At 38.4% G+C, this 24,152-nt stretch overlaps 1 protein-coding gene across 2 annotated transcripts in view; it reads left to right on the top strand.

Annotated features, from left to right (window-relative positions):
• The window catches only part of LOC126379903 (DNA-binding protein D-ETS-3), a 58,327-nt gene extending 34,175 nt beyond the window's left edge, over positions 1 to 24,152 (top strand). For both annotated transcript variants that reach the window (XM_050028898.1, XM_050028899.1), the window contains 5 exons: positions 3,303 to 3,374; positions 13,614 to 13,661; positions 22,151 to 22,340; positions 22,538 to 22,746; positions 23,420 to 24,152. In XM_050028898.1, coding sequence (XP_049884855.1) covers positions 3,303 to 3,374; positions 13,614 to 13,661; positions 22,151 to 22,340; positions 22,538 to 22,746; positions 23,420 to 23,544 — 644 coding nt within the window. In that variant the 3' untranslated portion in view covers positions 23,545 to 24,152. The remainder of the gene's footprint in view (positions 1 to 3,302; positions 3,375 to 13,613; positions 13,662 to 22,150; positions 22,341 to 22,537; positions 22,747 to 23,419) is intronic.

The following is a 24,152-nucleotide window of genomic DNA, read 5'->3' as shown; positions in this document are numbered from 1 at the left end:
TCAGTCGCCTTCCCCTGTGGCGTGTTCCAAATTAACTATAAATTGACCCACAGCTTTATTTTAACTAAACGTTATTTATTAGCTGAGATTTTTCAATTGAACCTTGATGTATCATTAAGCGATAATGTTAGTTTTTGTACGTGTTTTGATTTTATAGGATGATGCTCGGAAATAAAATATTATTTGGATTTATTTTATAAAAATAAGATACATGTAAGTAAGTTTTTGAACATAAGCTAACATAAGCTCACGACTATATCCCAATTGGGGTAGACAGGGGTAAATACATCGCATAATGAACTAAATACCCACACCTCACCGAGCTTTTTGCCATAAAAAAGTAGCTTAAAATAGCGGCAGTATAAAAAACCCATATTTTAAATCAGGGGTTCAGCTAAAATGAGACGTCGGGACTAGCGGCGGCTGCGAAAATTAGCTGAAAGTGGCTTTTGGCTGCCATTTTATGTCTCTCTTTTCGCCGTACTCGGCCAACGAGGAAGAGTGAGAAGAAATAGGAGGAAAAACCGCTTGAGGCTAGGAGGGTAACAGCAAGCACCCTATTGTTTTGCGTGCCGTGAAGCGAAAACGAGAGCTTCATATGAGCGGCTTAGAAAGAGAGATTTGTAATTTCAAATTAAAGTCTGAATGTTTTCGTACAGCTGGTGTTATTTTTGTCATTTACGCTGCCATAGCAAATATCTTTCTTTATTCGTCGTCAAAAATATTTGGATTGTAGTCTTATTGACCGTCTCATCCGCCTAAAACTACCAGCTTCTCAACCTGTATACCTAGAGGAAAAGTAGCTGCAAGAAAAACCTCGACACAGGGTCTTAAACGTTTTAGATAAAAAAATATAATTTCAGTTATTTGGCTGCCTCCATCACATTTCTTTAAAAACAATCTAATGTTTTTACATATAATTTTATTGGATATTTATACTGTGATGCTAATGTTACAATATTTTTATTTTTAAATTTCTAAGTCACGTCTTGGGTCTCAATTTCTAAATTGCTCGAATGGCTCGCATTTGCAGAACATCTACAGAAGTATATTTGCGAAATACTCGATCGACGCCGTAATTAACTTCGGCACCAGACTCTGCTTCTAAATGACTTTGAAGGACAGTAAATGGAAAAGCTAAAATTCCAAATCAAAAAAGGGAATAAAACTGAAAACCTGTTAGCAGCCGGCTTGCAATTAATTATGGATTGAAACTCTGTTGACTGCCATTTAACAGCATTTACATCCGGAGTGAAAGTGGCAAAAAAACTAAACAAGTAAGAACCGAAGTCCTCTACTTAGTTATAGATATACAAGGGAAGATTGCTTTATAAAATAAATTGAATCAATCCGCGTGGACGGGTGTCCGCTATGAATTTCATTCCGCCACTCACCCCTATCTCTAGCATCACAGCCAAACGCCTTCACAAACACGACAATCCTTTGATCTATTGTAATGAGATATCACATTGCGGTATGTTCTCTCGCCGCACTTCCATACGAAAACATTATTAAAGAGATGTTGACGGATTATATTGTCCTTTTTAACATCATAGATCGTTATTGTATGGGCGGTTGGGGATCACTTAGCATCATACGATCCATCACTTTATGCTTAGGACTTCTTATCAAAATTGGCTACCAGTTGCGAAATCATATAATTTAAACATTAGCTAAATAATATACTTATATTGTACTTGTACTAACTGGTCAATAAATGCACATAGAATTCGACATATCTGATCACGTGCTGAAGGTGAAGGAAAACGTCGTGAGGAAACTTACATTCCCGAGAAGTGCATTTTCGAAGGCTGGTTTTCCCTTCACGAGTTAGAAGGTCAGACAGGCAGTCGCTTCGGTGGAAAACCGGACCTATCAAATTCTATTAGGTAAGCGAACCCTATAAAAAACAAGATGATGACAATTCGATATACCCTGAAAGCTAGTTTTCGATAGTCTTGTTATTATAGGTATATTTGTTTAATATTTATGATGCGCAAACAAGTTAGGTGATAGCTTACGTTCGATCGTGGTCGCCAGATAGTGTTACGGATGATTGATGCTGCAGTTAGGGCCCTGTCTCACTAGGAATCCGTCATGGTTGCGCCACCAGCGTAAAATTGTTCAGGATTCGGTTGCCGGCCACAAATTGGTTGCGAAACCAGGTGAGGTAGCCTTCATACATTTTTTTGATGTCACAACCGTGGAAGCTTCACCATGACGTTCTAGTGAGAAAGGACCCTTTGTAGCTATGTTGGCGTGTTGTAGAGAAATTAATAAGCATCTACCAAAGTGAGTTTGGTCAAGTACATTTTTGGTTATGTTCTATTTCTGTGTAATTAATTGGGTGCAATAATAAATAAACAAAAACAAATCATGCATAGACTAGGTACTTATTACTTTTTTGTCTGTTTTTTATTCGAGGCAGCGCTAACCATTCGTAAAGATTGAACAATAAACACCGAATATTTTTCCTACAATCTCAACATTGAACATCAAAAAAGCATGTCACTATCACACTATTCATGTCCCCTAAAATCAGGCAGCGTAAGACATGAAATCAAAAATACACCCAAAATCAAAAGGAGTTTCCACAATGTTGCTCTAACACTAACAACGCGTGAAATCTGATTGTGAGCTTCAAAGAGAAATCCTAATCCTCGGTGGGGGTTTTATTCAAAATCATTCTTTAGTAGAAAGGTATTGGGGGTAGATTTGTGTAGCCCCCAGCCCCGAATTGCCTTAGGCGTTATCCTCAGTTGAACAAAGTCAGGGAGCAGATTTTGATGCACCAAGCGCTGACGAGGTGGCTTGCATAATTATAAAGCAGTTTGGGGCGAACAAATTATTGAAAACCTAATTAACTATTTATATTTTCACTTTTGAAATCCAGTCATTGTTTTTTTGTTCAATAATACGTATACATCACACAACGTCACGTCATTTGAATCAAAGTCGATTTATGTAAAATATGTACTTTAATCATGCTAAAACATAGCAATTTACCTACTTAATACTTCAAATAAATAACTTAATAATACTACCTATTATTTAACGTTTAATAGAATTCGAAAAATACAAAATGGCTTTTTGGGATGGTGCTACCCATCCAAGTTTGTAAAGATGACTTCAAAGACTCCGCAATTTATTTTGAGATCGACCAATTTCATGGACGCAATTATTAATTATATTTTATTGTGTTTTTGAGTTGTTATTGATCTTTTGTAAAGTATTGTTTTACGGGTACCGTACCACGAAAGGAGAAGTCAGAAAATACTTGATTATTGTTTTTATTGTTGCAGGCTATGGCACCAATTCTTTATCTGCTATGTCGAAATCGACACTGGATGCTCACACGCATCTCCGTCAACCAGGTAAGTGGATTTTTAAAACTTTCTAGGTACATAATCATATAGTTCCTCCTGTGGTAAGTTTTGATTACTTAATGATGTAAAGTTTTTGAAGATGTCTATATCGTTACATCGTCTTCTTCATGTAAAATTGAAGGATAGCGTTGAAGGAAGGCGTACTTACGCGTAAAAGCAATATTACTTACTTACAATTTGAAAATAAAATACACCAAGTAGGTAACTCTTGATTATCTTTTACCACATAAATCATAAAAAATACATAAAACAGTCATCTCGCAGGCTAACAGAAGACTCAACCGAATCCGAGTGAAATATCTAACGAACTATAAATCTTGGACATAACGGCGCGGGTCCCTCGCCAAACACTCCTCGTACCTCTGTTTGTTGGGCACGGTCAGTTACCCAGGGCACATAAAAGCTTATTTGTGTCTCGGCCCATTGTGTCCAAACATATTCTTTTCTGCTCCGGGTCGCACTCGGTGAAAGCGGTCGAAATGTTGATTTCACACGAAACGTTTGCTTTCATCACCTTTAAAGCCCCACATGGCGAGTTAACACGCTAAGAGATGAAAAATTACAGTCGTTTTTGTTTTGAACTTTTAATATACACGTATTTAAATAAAGTTCCTCGTTCCTTCGCGCCGGTTCTTACTACATGACCAGTGGTAGAATTGGCGATAATTCCAATATGCATAGCAATTACGCAGGAAGAGTGAATGCGGTATCACAGTTCTGAATTATGAGGTTGATGACATGTCCCGCGACGATGCGTCTTTTACAGCGAGTGGCTTGGCGTTGAAAATTAATCAAAAAAACAATTATTTAATTCAAAATATTTATTGTAATATACATAAATTTATTACATACATTTATTGTACAAACAGGCACTGAACAGAAAGATTAATTTCTATTTTAATAGAATGACTATGAAACCATGGAAGGCATTGCCCAAAATTTGACTGTAGGTACCTACTACAATACCCACCAATTACAATAAATGTTTTCTGTCCTTATACATAAGGATAGACGCAACGTACCTTGTCCTTATACATAAGGACAGATCCACTCACTATAAAGAAACCCTTCGTAGCATGAATCGACATTCGGTGACTCGCTGTCCAAGCCATAATTCGCAGTTTTCCTTATTACCTTCTCGCTAACCAGTTACCTACGTATTTTTACCTAACATTACATTTTACATAAATTAACTGTTGCATTTAAAATAAGTATTAATAGGTATCGGTAACTACTATTGATACGAAAATCTGACTCCAATCAGCGATCTACTTGTGATTTGAATCAGTGAGCTTTCTGAATTTCTTTAAATTAAACTCAACAACTAAAATCAACTAGCAAACTGAAATGACAAATACAATTGTTATTTACCAACGCGACTGAGGGAATCTAAAACTCTATAAACATCAGCTGTCAACGGCTTGACGTAGACTAGATAATGGCGAGTAGTCTGTTAATCTGCACTGATCGTTGCTGCAAAAGAGCGTATCACGTGCTGGCGCCGCACAGGGCGCTATGCCCCGTCCCCAACCAGCGGCCACACGTCGGCGACATGCCACGCGCCCGTCACGAGCGCAAACAACGTACCACGCACTATATTTTCTAATGAAATCGAGACATGATACCCCACTACCACGAAACTTCACGCCAAAACGTGAAGCATCTCTTTTGTTTAAATAATACATTTACATCCATGAAATCATACAAGTACTTAAATGAGAAGATAATTGCCACCACAATTAAAAATCTGTGTTAACAGCCTCCGTGGTCTAGTGGTTAGAGCGTTGGGTTCGATTCCCGATGGGGACATGTCGAAATTACTTTGTGAGACTGTCCTTTGTTTACTAAGAACATTGCAGGCTAGAGTCACCTGATGGTCCGAAAAACGTAAGACGATTCCGTGCTTCGGAAGGCACGCTAAGCCGTTGGTCCCGGGCTACTAGCCCAAACACCTTCACCAACCCGCAGTGGAGCAGCGTGGTGTAGTATGCTCCATACCCCCTCTCCGGTTGATTGAGGGGAGGCCTGTGCCCAGCAGTGGGACGTGTATAGGCTGTTTATATTATGTTATGCATGTAAATAATCTGTGAAAAAATATATTATGTTTCTACAGTTTCCTACGTAATATGCTCATTTTGTACCTATTGTTCGTATTTTTTAACATTGATATACGTAAGCGTTTTTTAACGAACAAAGTCATTTTATACTGATTATTCTGGTCGATGTACATTTATAACAAACTATTTTACATACATACATACATAAACTCACGCCTATTTCCCACCGGGGTAAGCAGAGACTATAGAATTCCATTTGCTTCGATCCTGACACACTTCTCTTGCTTCCTCCACATTCATCAATCGCTTCATACACGCACGCCGGTTCAGAGTAGATCGTATTGAACCTTTTCTAAGGACATCTCCAATTTGGTCATCATAAGTCCTTCTCGGTCTTCCTCTGCCAGCCCTACCATCAACTTTCGCTTTATATACCGCTTTTGCAATCCTATTATCCTTCATCCGCTCTACGTGTCCAAACCAACCTAACATTCCCTTCTCAAAACTATTAAACAAACTACAAACAAAAACAAACTATTTTCTTCTCACATAATCCTTATACTTATTAAGTAAAACAATCACGTCTGAAGTAAAGTGGGGTCTAGTTAACTTGATGGCTATTAGGACGGTACGTAATGAAAACCTCTTCATTTGGGATCTGAGAGATGTTTCTTTATTCATTGAAGGAAATTATTCACTAAGATTTCAGAAAACGCTGGCGCAATCTCTTTTTTCTGACACTAGATTGTTTAGGGTTCTTACTTGATGATAAATGTCTAAAAACTTATCTGCCAAATAAGTTTCTGAGAGCAGTAGATACTTCTATCTGTTGGTTAAGTTACGGATAGGCTATCAAATAGTTATCAGCGGGAAGCATCGTAAACGTCTGTTGAGTTATTGAAAAATCTTTCAGCTAAGGTTATATTTAGATGTGTATTTTTGTTTAATTATCCTCCGTAAGCAAACAGCAACTGCCCGAAAAACTATTTTAAAACGTGTCACATTAACATTCTTGGTTAATTCGCTAACATATTCGCTTACGTGTTCAAAACGCAGATAAATACACTGTAACTCAAACCAAAGGCGCCTCGGAACATGGTTTCAGATATTACCTACTATGCGTGTTGGAACTTGAACGACTGCGAAACATGCAATCCATACTTAGACATCTGAAAATGCTATTTGAATTCTGTTTGTCACACCCAAAAGTAACATAAACGTGATAAAATAGAGGCGTTGAATGACGTTGTCATTATTTGGTTCGTGTTTGATAATGTTAAACACAATGTTTGGGAAGCGATTGATCGCGCCCACCCACAGGAGCTCTGACGACCGCACCGCAAAGTCAAACAAGGGACCAGCCAAGTAGGGCTGGCTAAAGCTAAGTGTTGTTTTCAACGCCCTAATAATGTATAGCTGGTAATATAACAATGATCGCCTCGTGGAAAGAATGGCATTATACATGAGTGAGTAGATTATTATCATCTTTTAGGTTTACTGCTTGTCTTAAAATCAGAGTGATTGTGTCTTTACAAATATGACGGAAAATTGTTATGGGCTGATAAGATTGATCATATCCAACTCAGGATTTTGTATCAACAGTGGCTGCAAGTTGTCTTTGTTTACTTGTGACTCTGCTCATCCCATTAGCGATTACACGCATGAGTTTATGTATGTATGTAATGGAAAATGGAAGATAAAAACAAAGGAGACAGTCCCAACGCTCAGGTGATAATAATTATAAATGGTAAGACAGTTTGCAATAGAATTACTTATATTCAAGCTTAATAGCAAAATAAACAAAAAGACATTATATCTGTACTACATACAAAGACTGACACGTTACAGAAGTCAATTGCAGGCATCTTGTCGTAAATAGTGCAACGATACTTAATTAACGACACATTATGTTTAGTATTAGTAACGGAAAATCGTTTTCTGACGACTACTCCAAGAAAGGAGTTTATTACTGTGGATTCATAAACAATGTATCGCTGCTTACATTTCCAATGGTTGGTACTATGTAGTTATTTCCTCTCACGAAGTAACCTTCAATTTAAATGTAGTCTTCCTTCAATTTCAACGCCAGGAAGCGCATCCGCCGCAACTAGATCGTCTAGAATCGTTGAAGATTGAATCGTTATAAATATAACGCCAAAAGAATAAAAAATCTTCGAACAACTTATGGTCCATGTTCCACCAATTGAACATCGAACGTACAAAACAATTACCGAGCAATAATCATATGTCTTAACAAAACGTCAAAATATATCTGCGGGGTGGTTTTTATTGAATCCGAGATTGGGGTTCAGCGAATCGCAATCAAATAGCTAATGCTATAGGGGTCTCGGAATTGCACTAACGACGGCGAAGGGGACTGGCCGTAATGCACTGAAATCGATTAATTATCCTTTTATTATTATTTTATGGCCTCATAAGAAGTACTCGTTTGTTGTCCTCGAACCTCGTATTGCGGGACACTATCTTGCCTTTATCTTATTTTAGACGTTAAAAGACGGCATCGAAAATTACGGTGATAAAATAAAAACCTATTTGCCAGACAACGGAATGATTATCACTACCTTGTCATCGGGAAGGATTTAAATGAGGACAGCATAGAATTGAAAAACTAACCAAAATAATGTTTTGATAAATTGGTATATAATGGAAATAGAAGACGACCATCTGTAGAGCAATAAGTATTTGGCATAGAATCTAAAATAAAATTAAAAAACTATATTTCAATGGGACATTGTCATGGATGGACTTGTGACTATAGCGGGTGTCATAATTGGAATACAAATTCGCTCTTTGACGCGGCCGCACGTCGGAGGGCCGTGATTTGGCCTTTTGTGCGTCACGCATTAACTCCTTCGAGCCTCTGGCTACACCCTGTATTCACCCACACAATACACTCCATGTTAAACTCTAACCCCTCGGTTTAAGGTCAAAGTTTCCATACATTCATGCATGACTAGCAACTTTAGATTTACGGTCAACGCAATATGAACTACATTTCACCTTCAGAAAAATCGACCTTTGGAGCTTGTAGTTTCACGTTAGTGGCATAATGTACTGTGTACGGAGCGAATAAGACTTGATTCGCCTTTTGCGTGTACTACTATCGGCGAAAGATTGGTGCTGGTAATGGACAAGTAATTACTGTAGAAAAGGCTAACATCGTAAGGTTCATTTGGTGCACCAATCAGTGGTAATGCCGGCCGAAGGGGTTCGAGTGCCGACGGCCCTTGTAACCTCGTACCGGTACTTAAACACAGTGAAACGTGACCTTCTTGGTCTTCGATTAAGGATTACTTGAGGTTTATTGGGAAAACAATATGAGTATACAGAATACAGATAAGGACGTTGTAAAATAATATACCATAAATAATGTGTAGCACTACCTTGCTTATTAACCTACCTAGGTAATGGTTTGATAAATCACTAGTAGCCTGAAATCACTACGAATTTATATGTGGTACTCACTGCAAACTATCGAAATAAAAAGCTTTTCAAAATCTGTTCCACGTGTGAGGGTAGGTACCGTTGCCCCTGCGGTAGTACAATAAATTTCATATAGACAGGCACAGTGTTTGCTGTAGGAATGTTTTGTTGACCCAATGTCGCGGGGAAGTGACGGAGCGTCCCGCCGACACAGCGGGGGAGATATATTGTCCATTGTAGGCTCGCGAAAATACAAACGAAAATACACCAGATAAAATATACTGCCATTTACGTTTAGTTTGATAACAAAATTTCACGCGTGAACCTTACTGAATCTTCTTTAAAGTTCTTCAAGCTGAAGTATAATAAAATCGATGAAACATATTAAAAAACTCAGTTGAGACTTTCCTGCAGCCAACGAAGTGTAATAAACCAAACACGATCGAGTACAAACAAAATAAAAACAATCGCATCACCAACGAATAACTGGGAACAGAAGTCACGCCGGGACGTTCGTCCCACCAATTTTGATCTCAAATGGAAAACGTAATCACTTTCGACAATTCTATTTGGAGAGTTCACGGGATGTAACTTCGTTTGTGTTGCAGGTGCGGTGATTCCTGTCTGCTTTTCTTCCAGAAAGATATAGAATATCATAAAAATCTTTGTCAAAACGATGTTCCAACCATCGTACGCAGAACAATAATGGAAGCAATAAGTAAGAGTATAATGAATTACGAATAATCTGAATTTGAAGTAATCAAGTGAAATCACAGGCTCGTGCCTTTTGTGCCGCTTATAAATATAATCATCTCGCTCGTCCGTCCGGATGCTAATGCCAATCGTAGCGAAGAAGCGTCAAACGGTGACATTTATAAACGGGTGGCGTGTCACCCTAAGCGACTAGCGGGCTCTGACTTTTCTAATAGAGGAAAGGTAAAGTCCACCTTTTGAAGTTATAAGTAACTCGTGAGCCTTTGAGAAGCCTAGCATAAAGTTTGTTTTTAACAGTTTATCTTACAATGTTCGTATTGGTCAGTAGTAGCAACAGGTTCGAAGCCATTTAACGCAGATTTTTGATTGAACTGGATCGTGTGTTTAACCCTAATTCTAGCAGAGTTTTCTAACAAATTGACATTGTCATTGACTCAAAAAAAATAGTACTTAAGTACTTACTTGCTTTTTACAACATCCCCCACTGTCGCACAATTAGGTCGTAGCATATCGACTCCGGTCTCAGTTGATCATATTCCGCTCCGCCTGTCGTCATTCCGCGTCGCTTCACCACTCAGCCACGTACCAACGATCCTTGCTATAGTCATTTATCATAATCGTCTCGATTAGATCGCGCCTCGCCCCTACATCGGGGGCCATTTAACCACCCTCGATTTAACTGTTATTGTGAACATTTTTTGATTCGGAACGTGTCTTTTGTTACGAAGCTTAGTCATACCTACGGTGAGTCGCAACATTCGCGAGATCCATCTTTCATCTTCGTAAACGACGCTTTGACAGCCTTTGATCGCGCGCGTGTGGAATCACTCAATCATTAGACACTGTTAATAGTGAACTTCCGGAATATGGTATTACTTAGCTATTTTTTTAATTTCAGATTAACTAGCTACTTAGACAAACGTTTAAGTCCATATTTCCTTTAAATATCTCATAAACAACCCTACGCGTCACTTTCCCAGCACCTAAATAATCGCATTATTATTCATGCAAGTTTTAAGCAAATGAAGTCTGTTACTTTAAATTACACCTCTATTAACGGTACGTAAAATGCAATTTTGTTCGAAAACAAATAGGTAAACATATTCTGCATTTGAAATAGGATTATGAGAATCAATTAAACAGTAGCTCAAGTTTTGAAAAAGTTCCATGAATTATTTTCGCAATTGCTGTTAACAGTTTGATATCTCAATTCAGTTCAAATTTTCCTGTCAAGCTATAATATGAAGAGTTGGAAAAAACGTGTTCATTTTCATTAAGAACACGGCACGTCTGTAGTGAACAACGAATATATCATAATTTGTAAAACCACGCGAATAAAAATGATAGTAACTGTTTTGAAAGCACGGTGATAAATAAATTAGAATGCGCTACCGCATTAGAAGGTGACTACATTCACTTACTTTGTGCAATATTTTAACGTTCATAGTTTGAATCTTTTCAATTTCAAATAGATTTAGATCCTAGGTAAATTGAAGCTTGTAATGATTGAACGTGACGTAGATATTGTTAGACAGGACATGCCAGCGAGTGCCTAATTGTTGTAATATATTGTTGGATTTATTGTATTCTGGCACATGTATATCAACACTATAATAACCCTCAAAACCGCGTTGGGTCATTCCGCGACTATTATTGGTATGAGTACCATTCGTCACAAGTTCTTATTTAACAGTCCGTGAGTTTCGAGTGTCGTTAACAATTACTACTTTATTATAATATTAACAAAAGGCGAGAGCTGTCGTAAGGGGGCGCTTTTGTTTCAATTTTAGAGAATTATTACGTTGATTTGCATATCCAGCGGTAGCTACCCCCGTTACTAAAATCAGGGGGCAATTTTTTATGGTTAAGAGTTTTATAGCCCGAAATTAGTTTGGATATTTCTTTTTCTCTCACAGTTCCAGTTAGCTCTTAATAAAGATTATATTTATAATTACTGGTTTGAATGTACTTAAATGTTTTACACTTAAGATGAAATGAAGAAATTCTCACTTAAAACTAAATAAAAAGAGAAACGAGAATAAAAGTCACAACAAATATTAATTCTTAAATCTATAACACGAAAAATTTAAAAAATTCTTAAGAAATTAATTTGGGTGACTGGTGCCAATACTGCATACCTAAAGAGTATTTGTATTAGGTCACCAGGTCACTCGCACCTGACAATATCAAACAATGTAATAATGCTAAATCAACATCATTTATTTACCTTACTTACTTTACTACCTTAGGCCTTCGTGGTCCAGTGGGTGAGCGTTGGGCTCACGATCCGAAGGTCCCGGGTTGGAAAAATGGGACATATTACAAAAATCAGTTTATGAACCCTGATTCCGTTAGGACATTCCAGGCTAATCACCGGACTTTCCGAAAGAACGAAACTTTCCGAGAGTCAGCCGATCGCCTCATAGTTTTCTTCAGTTTTCATACGAGTGTAATAACAGCGTAGCCGTCTCTTCAAAATCCTATGATGACTGCTTAGAATAAAGTTATATTACGACAGAGAGATTAGAGATTACTTTTAAACCATATATATTTGTATGTACTTATATATATTATATAAAATATTTTTATCTACGTACACAGACACGCAATTGCAAAAGTCACGGCCTGGATTTGATATCTTCTAAAGAATCCAGTCTTTAATCACAGCAATTCAAGGCATGTAAAGTTTTCTTCGACGACAGCGAACCGAAGCAGGCCTCTATCTATGCAAATTCAGATACCTGCAAGTCCCCTGAACTCATTATACCTATTTGAAATGCAATCTATGCAGTGTATCTTAGTTTTTTCGGTCGGCATAGTGTTGTTAGCACAGTTACTATGGTAACCCTTATCTTTACGATGTCTAGTGATATGTCTACTTGTAGGGCCTCAAATCTTGAGTGTCCGTATTACATCAAATTGCGTTTTGTGTTTATTATAAACACCACTTAAGAACTTCATAAATAATACACAAAACGTTTAAAATTTATTAATTTTGAATAATAATTATTAAATTAGGAAAATATAACTAAATAAATTATTAATGATTTATTCGGATGAATTCTTTTTTCATTCATTTCACACAATGGTACAATGTTGTAGCATGTAATAGACGTTCATAGGTACACACGTTACCTCGACTCGTTACACGTACTCACTTTGGGAACGTTCTCAGCCGTAAAAAGGCAAAACTTATGTAAAAAGAGCCTTATTATCTAACCTTTAGGCAGATAAGACCTAGAATAGAAAAAAGAATAATTTGAAAGAGAAAAGCAGCCAGTGTTCTTACTATTAAAGAGTTTTTACGGCGGGAACTTTCCCACATTGGAAACATTCCCGTGAACGGCACATCACTGCTTGTCACTAGCATTCGCGTAGTGTATGTTATATTCTTTGACACTAGCTGCTAACAGCCTCCGTGGTCTAGTGGTTAGAGCGTCAGGCTCACGATCTGGAGGTCCAGGTTCGATTCCCGATGGGGACATTGTCGGAATCACTTTGTGAGACTGCCTTTGTTTGGTACTTTTCAGGCTTGAATCACCTGATTGTCCGAAAAAGTAAGATGACTTCGTGCTTCGGAGGGCACGTTAAGCCGTTGGTCCCGGCCGTAAAAACACCTCCTCCAACCCGCATTGGAGCAGCGTGGTGGAGTATGTTCCATACCCCCTCCGGTTGATTGAGCCTGTGCCCAGCAGTGGGACGTATAGAGGCTGTTTATGTTATGCTATATACACTAGCTGCAGTCCAGAAGTGTCTGCGGGTGGGTAGCGATAGATGGAAATAACTTCCAGGCTTTGAAGTACGGTTAGATGCTTTTTTAAATCATTTATACACTACGGTAGGCTTCTTGTGCTTTCATTAAATAATTCCCAAATAAACCTAACAACATGTATAACGATATTTCACCATAAATCATCATACAATACTTTCAGCAGTAAGTTGTACATCCGAATCACAATTCAAAAGGTTAAATTTTAGTTTGTATTTAAAATATTTTTTTCCTGTGTTTCAGATCCATATCAGATGTTCGGACCTACAAGCAGTCGACTAGCAAACTCAGGTATTGTGCCAACTTTTAGTTTTAATTTTCTTCATACTAAATTTCACAGTGGTCTATTAGCTACGAGAACAACATGCGGCTCTCTAAGCTTTATTCGGTGTAATGGGAGTTGACATAAAGCTAGTGGCTTTCACGCGTATTTGTATTTATTTTTGACGTGACTTATTGTAGATTTGCCATAGATGGCATTAACTACTTGGCCGGACAAAAGGGGACCGCTGAAGGCTACAACGATTAAGACAACAGGCCTGAGGGTGCCCAGTTGGGCGCGAACCCCGGCTCAGGGCGTCGTCTTAGAGGAAGAATATTTGACAGGATTAATCGACCCTAGTGGGTCGTTAGCGATAAGCGCTGAATGAGGGAAATCGTCGACTACGCCGGCGGGGTCGGTATCGGGGTTTTTGGCTTTAACGCAAGCGCGATGGAAATCTATTGCCCACGCCGGCTACACGGCGTCTTCCGTGCAAAATAGTGCTAATTATATTGACTGAGAATAGCATGGGCTTTTAGTTCTCTCACTTCAGTATTTGCTACTTTTTACTACTTAACGGCCTCCGTGGTCCAGTGGTTGAGCGTTGTGCTCACGATCTGGAGGTCTCGGGTTCGAATCCCGGTGGGGACAAATCACAAAAATCACTTTGTGATCCCTAGTTTGGTTAGGACATTACAGGCTGATCACCTGATTGTCCAAAAAATAAAAAGATCCGTGCTTCGGAAGGCACGTTAAGCCGTTGGTACCGGTTACTACTTACTGATGTAAGTAGTCGTTACATGAGCCATGTCAGGGGCCTTTGCCGGCTCAATAATAACCCTGACACCAGGGTTGATGAGGTTGGTAATACACCTCACAACCCACACGATAGAAGAAGAAGGGCTCTTGTGTGATAGGTATTATGGATAGTATATTTTTGCACTAAAAATATGCAAAGTCATATTTCCTACGATAAATTGAAATTGACTCGATATTAGCCTTTACTGTTTAGCTTCAACTTTTCCATATTTGTAATACGAAGAATTTCCGAAGCTCTCTGCTAGGTGAAAGTGACCAGGGGTGACCTGTGCGGCGACCCTTGAGAAAATGGGGTGCCTAGCGCCGTGCGCACGCGAGAGCGATAACGATCCACGTTCAAGGGTTTATGGGAATTAGCTGTGACTGTGACATCGGTAAATAGCCAGATATAGACAGATAACACAAGTTATTGCTTACACTGGAAAACAGGTTCCAAAAAATACCTTAACTAACAAAACAAAAATATCAAAACAAAATGATTCTCAATTCTCAATTATTTATTGCATTCCATATAGTACAATGGGGTGTTACATAGGCATAGGGACTAAAACATGGACCCTATAGGGCACAACAACGTTGAAGGGAAGGGAGGAAGTGTGTATTAAAATTAAACTTATTATTTAAAAAATTCTCTACAGTATAATAGCTCTTTTTAATTAGCATTGCTTTAGATGTTTTATGAATAAATTAGTTTTAGTTTCATCTCTTAAGTACTTTAGGAGCTTATTATATATTTTAATGGACATTGCTAATGGGCTCGTGGCGTGTAATTTTTACCGAGAATTTAACAACATTAATCTGCCTTGGTGTCGCAGCTAATACGGCGTAGGAAAGTCACTTCGTTTTTTATAAAAGTGAGGGTATTTCATGATTTCGTAGTATGTCATGATCGATTATACGTGCGTGGATCTTGTATGCATTTTAGGTATTGAAATCCTAAGATGCATACTATGAACTCTGTATACTTCTTCGATACATCCGTTATAGTGTAAGATGAAAATAATAACTATTCTCGACCATTACTAACGTAGACTGTAGTTAAAGTTGGCGTTTGATTAGAAAGCAATAAAAGGTATGTAATTTTGAGTCAATCAATTTCTAATTAGCGCGTACGCACTCGAACACGGGTACAGGGAGACCGTAAGCGCTAGGGCCGTCAATCCGATCACATCGTAAGTAACAATCACGCCGCGCACGCAAGTAGATCGTCGATAACACGTCACTTATGTGGGAACGAATGACGTCATGAACCCCGCCGTTTTATGTATATTATCTGTCTGCGATCGGCCTGTGGAAGTCAAAATGTTAATAGGCTAACTACCTCGGTCGCGGCCGGTGCACGGCACACACTTATCACGACACCTTGAATTTATGTAAATTGCCAACATTATATCAATATTAAACTCGTATCAGCTTGCTTATAAACTTGGTTGCCGACTTACTTTGTGTTTGTAACGAAATTGTGGTGGAATGTAGGTATAGTTTTGTAGAACAAGGAAGCATGTTCAAGTTACGCAAGTGGTTTTGGTACAAGCATTTTCAAAAGATTTTGTACGACGAAAAGACTATGTTGCCAAACTGGCAAAGAATCGATTTTACTTTGAATATTTTCCATTGGACATGGATGTTTTATAAAAACGCAATAAAAACATCACCACTGTTTCGAAAACTCCCACAAGTCGATGTTAATTGCTTGAACCTACACATTACCGTCCCTTTTTTCACCTTTAAATCAAACCGTGTAATTTAGTTCAATAAATCTCACCCGACCGGCGCAAGGGCAGGGTGTCTAACATAAAGACAATTAAAGACACGTGGCTGGCCTACTCTCATTACCAGTTCACAGGGCAGGGAAGTGACGTGATTTTTACCTACCCTACGTCATTTCCGGTTAGCCGCCTAATTTAATATTGTACAGTTAAATAAAAAGTTCCGTAATAGGTATAATATGCTATTTATAATATTTATGGGCCAACGTACCTACCTATCTAAATGAGTTCCTCAGACACAATAGGCTAGTTTCCAACTAGTCAAATCAGTTACTTTTTACTAAACGTCAAAACACAAAATTACTATGGAATTTGTATGAAAAGCACACTGTGTCGTCATAGTAAAATATGATAAAATGTCGGACTTATTAATACGTTTTTCTTGTTTAAAATTCATAATTAAGTTAAATAGAAAATAATATTATTTTCGTAAGTTTTCGATGTATTTATTTAGTAATCAGAATTTTGTAAATCTCAATAAACCTTGACACCAGGGTTGATGAGGTCGGCCATCCACCTCACAAGGAAGCATAAAATGAGGTACAAAAACAGTCATATCTGCAGTTGCACTAGGATTGAATAACAAAGTTATATAAGAGATATCATATCATAATTGCAAAAAAAAGAAATCAATGTTCCATGCCTTATACGTTTAGCAGAAAAATTTCCACGCTTCTATCTAGTTAGATAACTATTAACGAACTCTCCGATACCCGATATGTGTTCACGTTTCCCTCGACATCCGCCCCCGGGCACAATATTTTCCCGATCAAAGCATTAATTGTGAGTCATAAAACCGATGAGACACGAACAATGAAACAAGAAATGTAATAAATTATTATACGGCTTTATGAAACATAAGAGTAGGTACCAGGTAGCTGATGAAATATTATTGAAAATATAGAAAGAAAGAATCATTTATTACTCCCGGACAACATAGACACAGGTACATTACATTCAACACAGGACAGGAACCACAAGGATATCAATACACAAAAAATAAAAAAATAAAAAAAAATAAAAACACACCGAAATTGTAAAAAATAACAATAATAACAGTAAGTAGTCCTAAATGCAACGCACTGACGGCTTGATCATTTGCGGTGGCGTCCGAAATAAAAAGACCTCGCTCAGCATAAGTCGCGTGAGCCACGACGCTGGTATTCGGTGGGCCCTGCCGAGTGAGGCCACGGACATCGCGTCTATAAGTAGGTATATAGGTACATAGATACGCACTACTTAACCCTTTCACGGACAGAGATCATGGGCCATTGATGGTTCATAATAGGTAATGTTAACACCAACCTTCCTCGACTCCACCCTCAGTTGAAGCGACCACAATGTCTACCTCCAACTCAGCCCAAAATTGGTATTCTTAGACGTTTAATATAGTACGGCATGCATTATTTTTGTATTATAATCTTGGCAGACTTCAAGCATACTCGTATATGATCGAAGTCTTCTTCTATCGTGTGGGTTGTGAGGTAGAGTACCAACCTCATCAACCCTGGTGTCAGGGTTACTATTGAGCCGCCAAAGGCCTATGACATGGCTCATGTAACGACTACTTACTTGTCAGTAAGTAGTAACCGGGACCAACGGCTTAACGTGCCTTCCGAAGCACGGATCATCTTACTTTTTGGACAATCAGGTGATCAGCCTGTAATGTCCTAACCAAACTAGGGATCACAAAGTGATTTTTGTGATATGTCCCCACCGGGATCCGAACCCCGATGATCGAAGTTGGCAGTATGAATATGCCCGACTCCGGTAAGGAAAGTCCTCAAGTCGAGGACGTACTACCAAAATGCTCAGCTGAGGTCGAGTCGAGTGGACGAAGTGTTGAGTAAAGTGTTAGCTTCTATAAAGCGGGTAGCGGGTACAAATATAGGTACTAATTACAATGTGTTTATGTACCATTACGCTAACATCGTACATTCATTCATAAACTCACACCCATTTCCCCTGGCTATATTATTACGGAATTCCATTTGCTTCGAACCTGACATATATCTTTTTTATCAATCGTTTCTCCATATTTATCAATCGTTTCATACACGCACGCCGGTTTAGCATAGATCATACACTCATCCTTTTTAAGGACATCAAGAATTTGGTAAATGTACATCCTTCTAGATCCACCTCAGCCAGTCTTAGCAACAATCTAAAACCTTATATAACGAATTCGTAATCCTATCAATCTTCACTCGCTCTACGATATCAACAACAATATCGTCCTTGATGATTATACATTGTCATAAAAACGTCCTAAAAAAACAACGCAAATGGAATGGAATGTTAGCAAACGAAATTCCATAGTCTCTGCTTATCCCGGTGGGAATTAGGGGTGAGTTTATGTAAGTATCACAACGTCTTTCTACTTCGTTTAGTGAAACGATCACCCAACTTTCGACTGACTGCTCCCGTGGATTCAATATAAAATAACAAGCACTAAACGTCAAAAGATAACTTCTCTCATCACAATTTTGCTGAATATAAATGTATATATTCGGTAAATATATACATTTATATTCTTAATATATATATATTCCTGCTAGTATTGTACTCAGTGTGGGGATGAATATCGAACATAGCCTCGTGTCGTGTCGTGGATCGTCGAATAAATCGCGCGGATGCGACACTCGTCTGCACTTAGGTAACGTCGGCAAACACGCTCTTTTTTTATTTTAGTCAGCATAACATTTCCATTGTAATGTTGATCTTACCTATTTATATCCAGTGTTTTTACCTTCGGTATCCTTCATAACTCCTCCAGTGTTCGCAGACTCATAAATCAAGAAATACTTAATAAAGTACCTACTTACTAAAGTTACTTAATATTACAGGAGCTAGTGCACCTTCATACCTTATAGCCCGTATTACAGGCAGAAGCAGTCAGGTACATTTTACCACCTCCATTACGTAAGATTATAATTTTATTATCATACAGAATCTTCTTCTATAACTATAAAGCAGTTAGTAAAGAAGTTGAACGAAATATCGAAGTGTAGTCAAAACTTTGCAATGGAGCTCAATATTATTTTACACTTTTTAATTTTATTTTTACCCGCCTGACGCTACGCAGCGTTCCACTCGGGCGCACTCTCACTCGTGCGGCCCCTAAACATAGCCACCCAATATACCGACATGCTTCCACATGAGACCCCCACTATTAACCCACGAAACCAGGCGCCTCCGTGAAACATTGTCAACAGAGAAAATATGGTTTCTTTTTTGAGAGAAAATATATCTTTGTGGGAGAGGAATTTTCAGGGTTAGAATATTTGGGTGCGATGTCTCAGACGAGTCGTTATTATAATCGCAATCGCTAAAGCTATATTTGTTGGATTTTCTTTTTTTAATCTACCGAAATAGCAAGCCGTAGTATTGAGTTTACTGAACTTATTTAATGTTTACAACATTCGCTCTAATGCTGTTAGGCCCCATACCTTGGGCGTCGTATCTAATCGGCACATTCTGGAGAAAGACTCAACAGATGTCACTTCAAAAAAGATTGTTTCTTGTCACTGATACCCAGGACCTCTACTAGTTCTGGTATTAAAAGTGTCTGGCAATCACATCATAGTTCCTTTGATATTCCTGTATTTTACCATTAATTTATTATTTGTACTTTTTGCAGAATTCGTTTTGTTCAGGTCTGTCACCACAAAATGAAGTCGTCTCGCACCCTCCTTCGACCAGCTTTATTTATGTCTCCCTCCCCTCTATTTTGTCTCCCATTTAAGGGGGAAATTTACATAGAGCACAAGTTATATGGTGCCGAAATAATGGTCTGATAATTGTCTCTTTAAGGATGCTTTATGAATTCAGTATTACCTATTATAGTATATTATTACCAGCTTGAGGGAACAGTTATACCACTCAATGGAAAAGGTTGATTTGTACCTATCTATAAGATTATTAACATACAATACATAAATTCATGCCCATAATCTCTAATGAGGTGGACAGAGATACAACGGCGGGGCGGCTCAGCCCTTTACTTTCGTTCCGGTACGCGCGACCTTTGACTCGAAAGCTGAGATTTTTGCCTCTCATCGACAATACAACCTCTACACTACTAATAACTGGACGAAGGGGTGCCGTCATCACATCTTACTAAATTGTGACCGCATCCTTAACCTTTCCACTTGAATGAGCACACAAATTACCAGAAGACAAACTGCAACCACTCTTCAATAGAAACCTTGAGATTGATATTATGATCGATGAACCGAATGATTCAGTTCATATTAGAAAAAATACAACACCGCTGTCAGTTTTACTGCGTGGCTGAGGAGATACTAACACTAAATTGTCTTTCCTCTACAACATTAGGTACATTAAACTATTTAGTATAATGTTTCTAAAGTAATTGTTTGCTTTGATTTATTTTATATGTATTCATTCTTTGCAACACAAGAATACTTAATTATAATTGACCTCTATGTGTTAATAGCAACTACTTAACTTAAACAATATACTAAGTCTGTTAGTACATACATACATAAACATACATAAACTCACGCCCGTAATCCCTAATGGGGTGGGCAGAGCCACAAGTAATTAAAGACAACTTGCAGCCACTGTTGATACGAAGTCCTAAGATGGATATGATGAACCTGTTAGTTCCCTTATTAAAAAATCATCTCCCTAGCATTATCCCGTTTTTCACATGCCTGTCTGACCATTCAACCCGCGAATAGAAAACCAGGCTGATACCAGATGGTTTCCTTCACCGCTGAGTACGTGATAATCATTTATGATCCGAAAATGAATTCGAAAACAAAATTCGACAATCGTTAGTTTAGGCCTTTGCTGGATTCGAATCTGCGACCTCGAAGTGAGAGACAAACGTTCTACCAACGGGCTACCAGGGCTACCCAAATAAAAAATAAAATACGAAATATCGATAGCTACGTTTCGCCTACTCCCAAGTTTCATCTACTGTTGATTAGAATTGTAATCAAAGTGTGTCCACAAGTGAACTTAATGGAATCGATTATTGGATTACGAATGAGATCTGGAGCCAATTCAGATGGCCTGAATCCATTCGATAGGATGAGATATAACATTGTTCAGTCGCCCGAAGACTCGCCTGTGTAAGTACTACCTATAGATCAGTAGCGATGTGATTAGAAATTTGATTATGAGAAAGTAAATTGTAAGTATGCAGAATTGGAAAACATAGAACGCAGGCAAATTAAACAGACAGTGAGTTTGTAGCATTATAGATCAATATAGACGTTTTGGAGCCGTGGTAGCCCAGTTAATAACCAATAATTGTCAAATTTGTTTTCGAATTCATATTTGGATCATCATCATCATCAGCCGTACGACGCCCACTGCTGGGCATAGGCCTCCCCCAAGGATCTCCACGACGATCATAAATAATTATTACGTGCTCAGCGGTGCAGGAAAACATCGTGCCACATTCCCGAGAAATGCATTTTCGGAGGTATGTGAACTAACCTGTATTGGACTGGTTTTCCCTTCGCGGGTCGGAACGTCAGACAGGCAGTCGCTTCTGTAAAAAAAGCGGACCTGTCAAATCTTCATTCAGGTTAGGTTAGCGGACCCTGTGAGAAACGGGATAATGCTAGAGAGATGATAGACGTTTTGGACTACCACGAGTATGACGGGTATCGAAAGTAGCTGCAAATTGTTTTCTGATCACTTGTGGTCCACTCACCCCACCACTAGAAGGCTGTTTGAATATTCTACTAAGTTATCTCTTTTCGTAACTTCAAGTTTTCCCTTTCAGCCTCTGGTTACACTTAGTTACTTTTTTACCTACCTAGTTACCTTACCTAGTTCCTTTTTTGCTTGGGAGGTTAACAGTCGAATACAGGCAGTAAATCTAAACAAATCTTAAGTAACTGGTAAATCGACATTCTGTAACGTAGAGTGTAATTGCGATATTATTTCAGGTTCAGGTCAGATACAGCTGTGGCAGTTCCTATTAGAATTGTTAAGCGATTCAAGTAACGCCGGCTGCATCACATGGGAAGGAACCAACGGCGAGTTCAAGCTGACGGACCCTGATGAGGTGGCTCGCCGGTGGGGCGAGAGGAAGTCGAAACCAAACATGAACTACGATAAGCTCAGCCGAGCGTTGAGGTAACAGGCCAGCTTATAACCACGCGCGCACTGCGACTTATCGGGTACCCGCCTGCCTTGCGACTGAATGTATAAAACTTGCGACTTTCGCCTACATACTCGATCCACCCTCTTTGCATGCTCAAATAACTCCTTCAACACGATGTGTAGGCATATTAATAAAAAAAACTAACCTAATGTGTGCCAACTTTGTGCAGATACTACTACGACAAGAATATAATGACAAAGGTTCATGGGAAACGATATGCGTACAAGTTCGATTTCCAAGGGCTGGCAGCGGCCACGCAACCGGCGGCGAGCGACCCAGCTTACAAGTATCAGAGCGATCTTTTCATGAGCTCGTACCACCACTCTGCTAAACTGTCGTCTTTTATGGCCCCACACGCAGCCATGCCGACGTCCACAGGTAATAACGAATTGAACATTGACGCGATGTGTGCCTTGCGAATAATCTTAAGAAGTGGTTTCTAAATCATAAATGCACTAATAGCTCGGGTAGATTCGTCTGCTCATTTAAAATGCAGATTTTTTTGTCAAAGCTAATATCCACCAAAGAAAAACAGTGTTACCCTAAGTAGCTAAACAACTGTTAATATCATGCACCCTTCACAAGCAGTGTGGAGTCGAGTGTAATCTGCATTTCAGTGCTAATGCCCGGTACACTTGCTTGTACAAATATTGGCACAATACTCGAAACGGGTTGTCACTGGCACGGTCGCCTATACACTCCATTTAATGGACTAGGCAAACTTTCACATTGTCATTTGAATTCTACGATCTGCTGGAAATGCAAAATTGTATGCGGTAGGCATGATTTCATTTCAGAAACCACTTCGACTATTTCGCCTTGCGTAACAGGCTGTGCGAACGACTGTATTTTTTAATAATTGATTTTGATTACTTATTGTAGTCTTTTTTTATAAATATAGTACTAAACTCATTTATATTAAGGGTTTATTTAATTAAATTTGCTATGTATGAAATGTTATCGCCGTTTGTGCTATTCCAGGTTGTAGCAGGGCACAAAAGGCCCTAGTTTCGCTATATTAGTATTACTTAGATGAGCAACATTGTTCCAGCGTCAATATTTCCTTCGGCCTCATGGAGCAACTGGGGGGGAGGCGGCAGCAACCTCTACTCCCCGCACTCCATGGCACCTCCCCACGTGACGTCACATCTCGGCTCCTACCCTCACTACGCATGACCAGGCTTATAAACCGACGGCAGCCACACGACGACTACACACACATTAAATTAATTACCTAATAATTTGGTTCCAATTTTAAAAAGTCACAATCTCGACTATTTTACCATTAGACACGCTCATTTGTGTCATTTTTAATTAAGTTTATAGTTATATACTTTTTGTTTATAAAAAGTAGATATCAATAAAAGTGAAAACTCAGATATACTACTTACGATGAAACTGAAAAACTGTTTAGTTACAATACAAAACGATTTTCCATGCGATACGCAAGACTAGTCTTTTTATCAAAGAAATTTGTAAATAATAGACGGTATTCATAAATTATAAGTAGAATTATTTATTTAGGATATCAAATAACGAAATATTGCTCGTATAAACTGCATGTAAAATTTTAACGATGATAGGGTTGGATAGGTGCCTACTTCTCATTGAACCAAAGATCTGTCTCATATTCTATGTTTCTTGTAAAGTTTGTTCAACATTTCTTTTTTCTGGCGTTCTAAAAGTCTAAAACATATTTTATGTGTAATATAATAATGGTACCTCACCTAACCATTTTAATTTTTTGCTTCTTTGGTTATATCATATTTATATAATTAATAATT

This window comes from Pectinophora gossypiella, chromosome Z (assembly GCF_024362695.1).
Source record: "Pectinophora gossypiella chromosome Z, ilPecGoss1.1, whole genome shotgun sequence".
Taxonomy (NCBI): domain Eukaryota; kingdom Metazoa; phylum Arthropoda; class Insecta; order Lepidoptera; family Gelechiidae; genus Pectinophora; species Pectinophora gossypiella.
The sequence above is the reverse complement of the archived record's forward strand: the minus strand, read 5'-3'. Positions and strand labels throughout refer to the sequence as shown.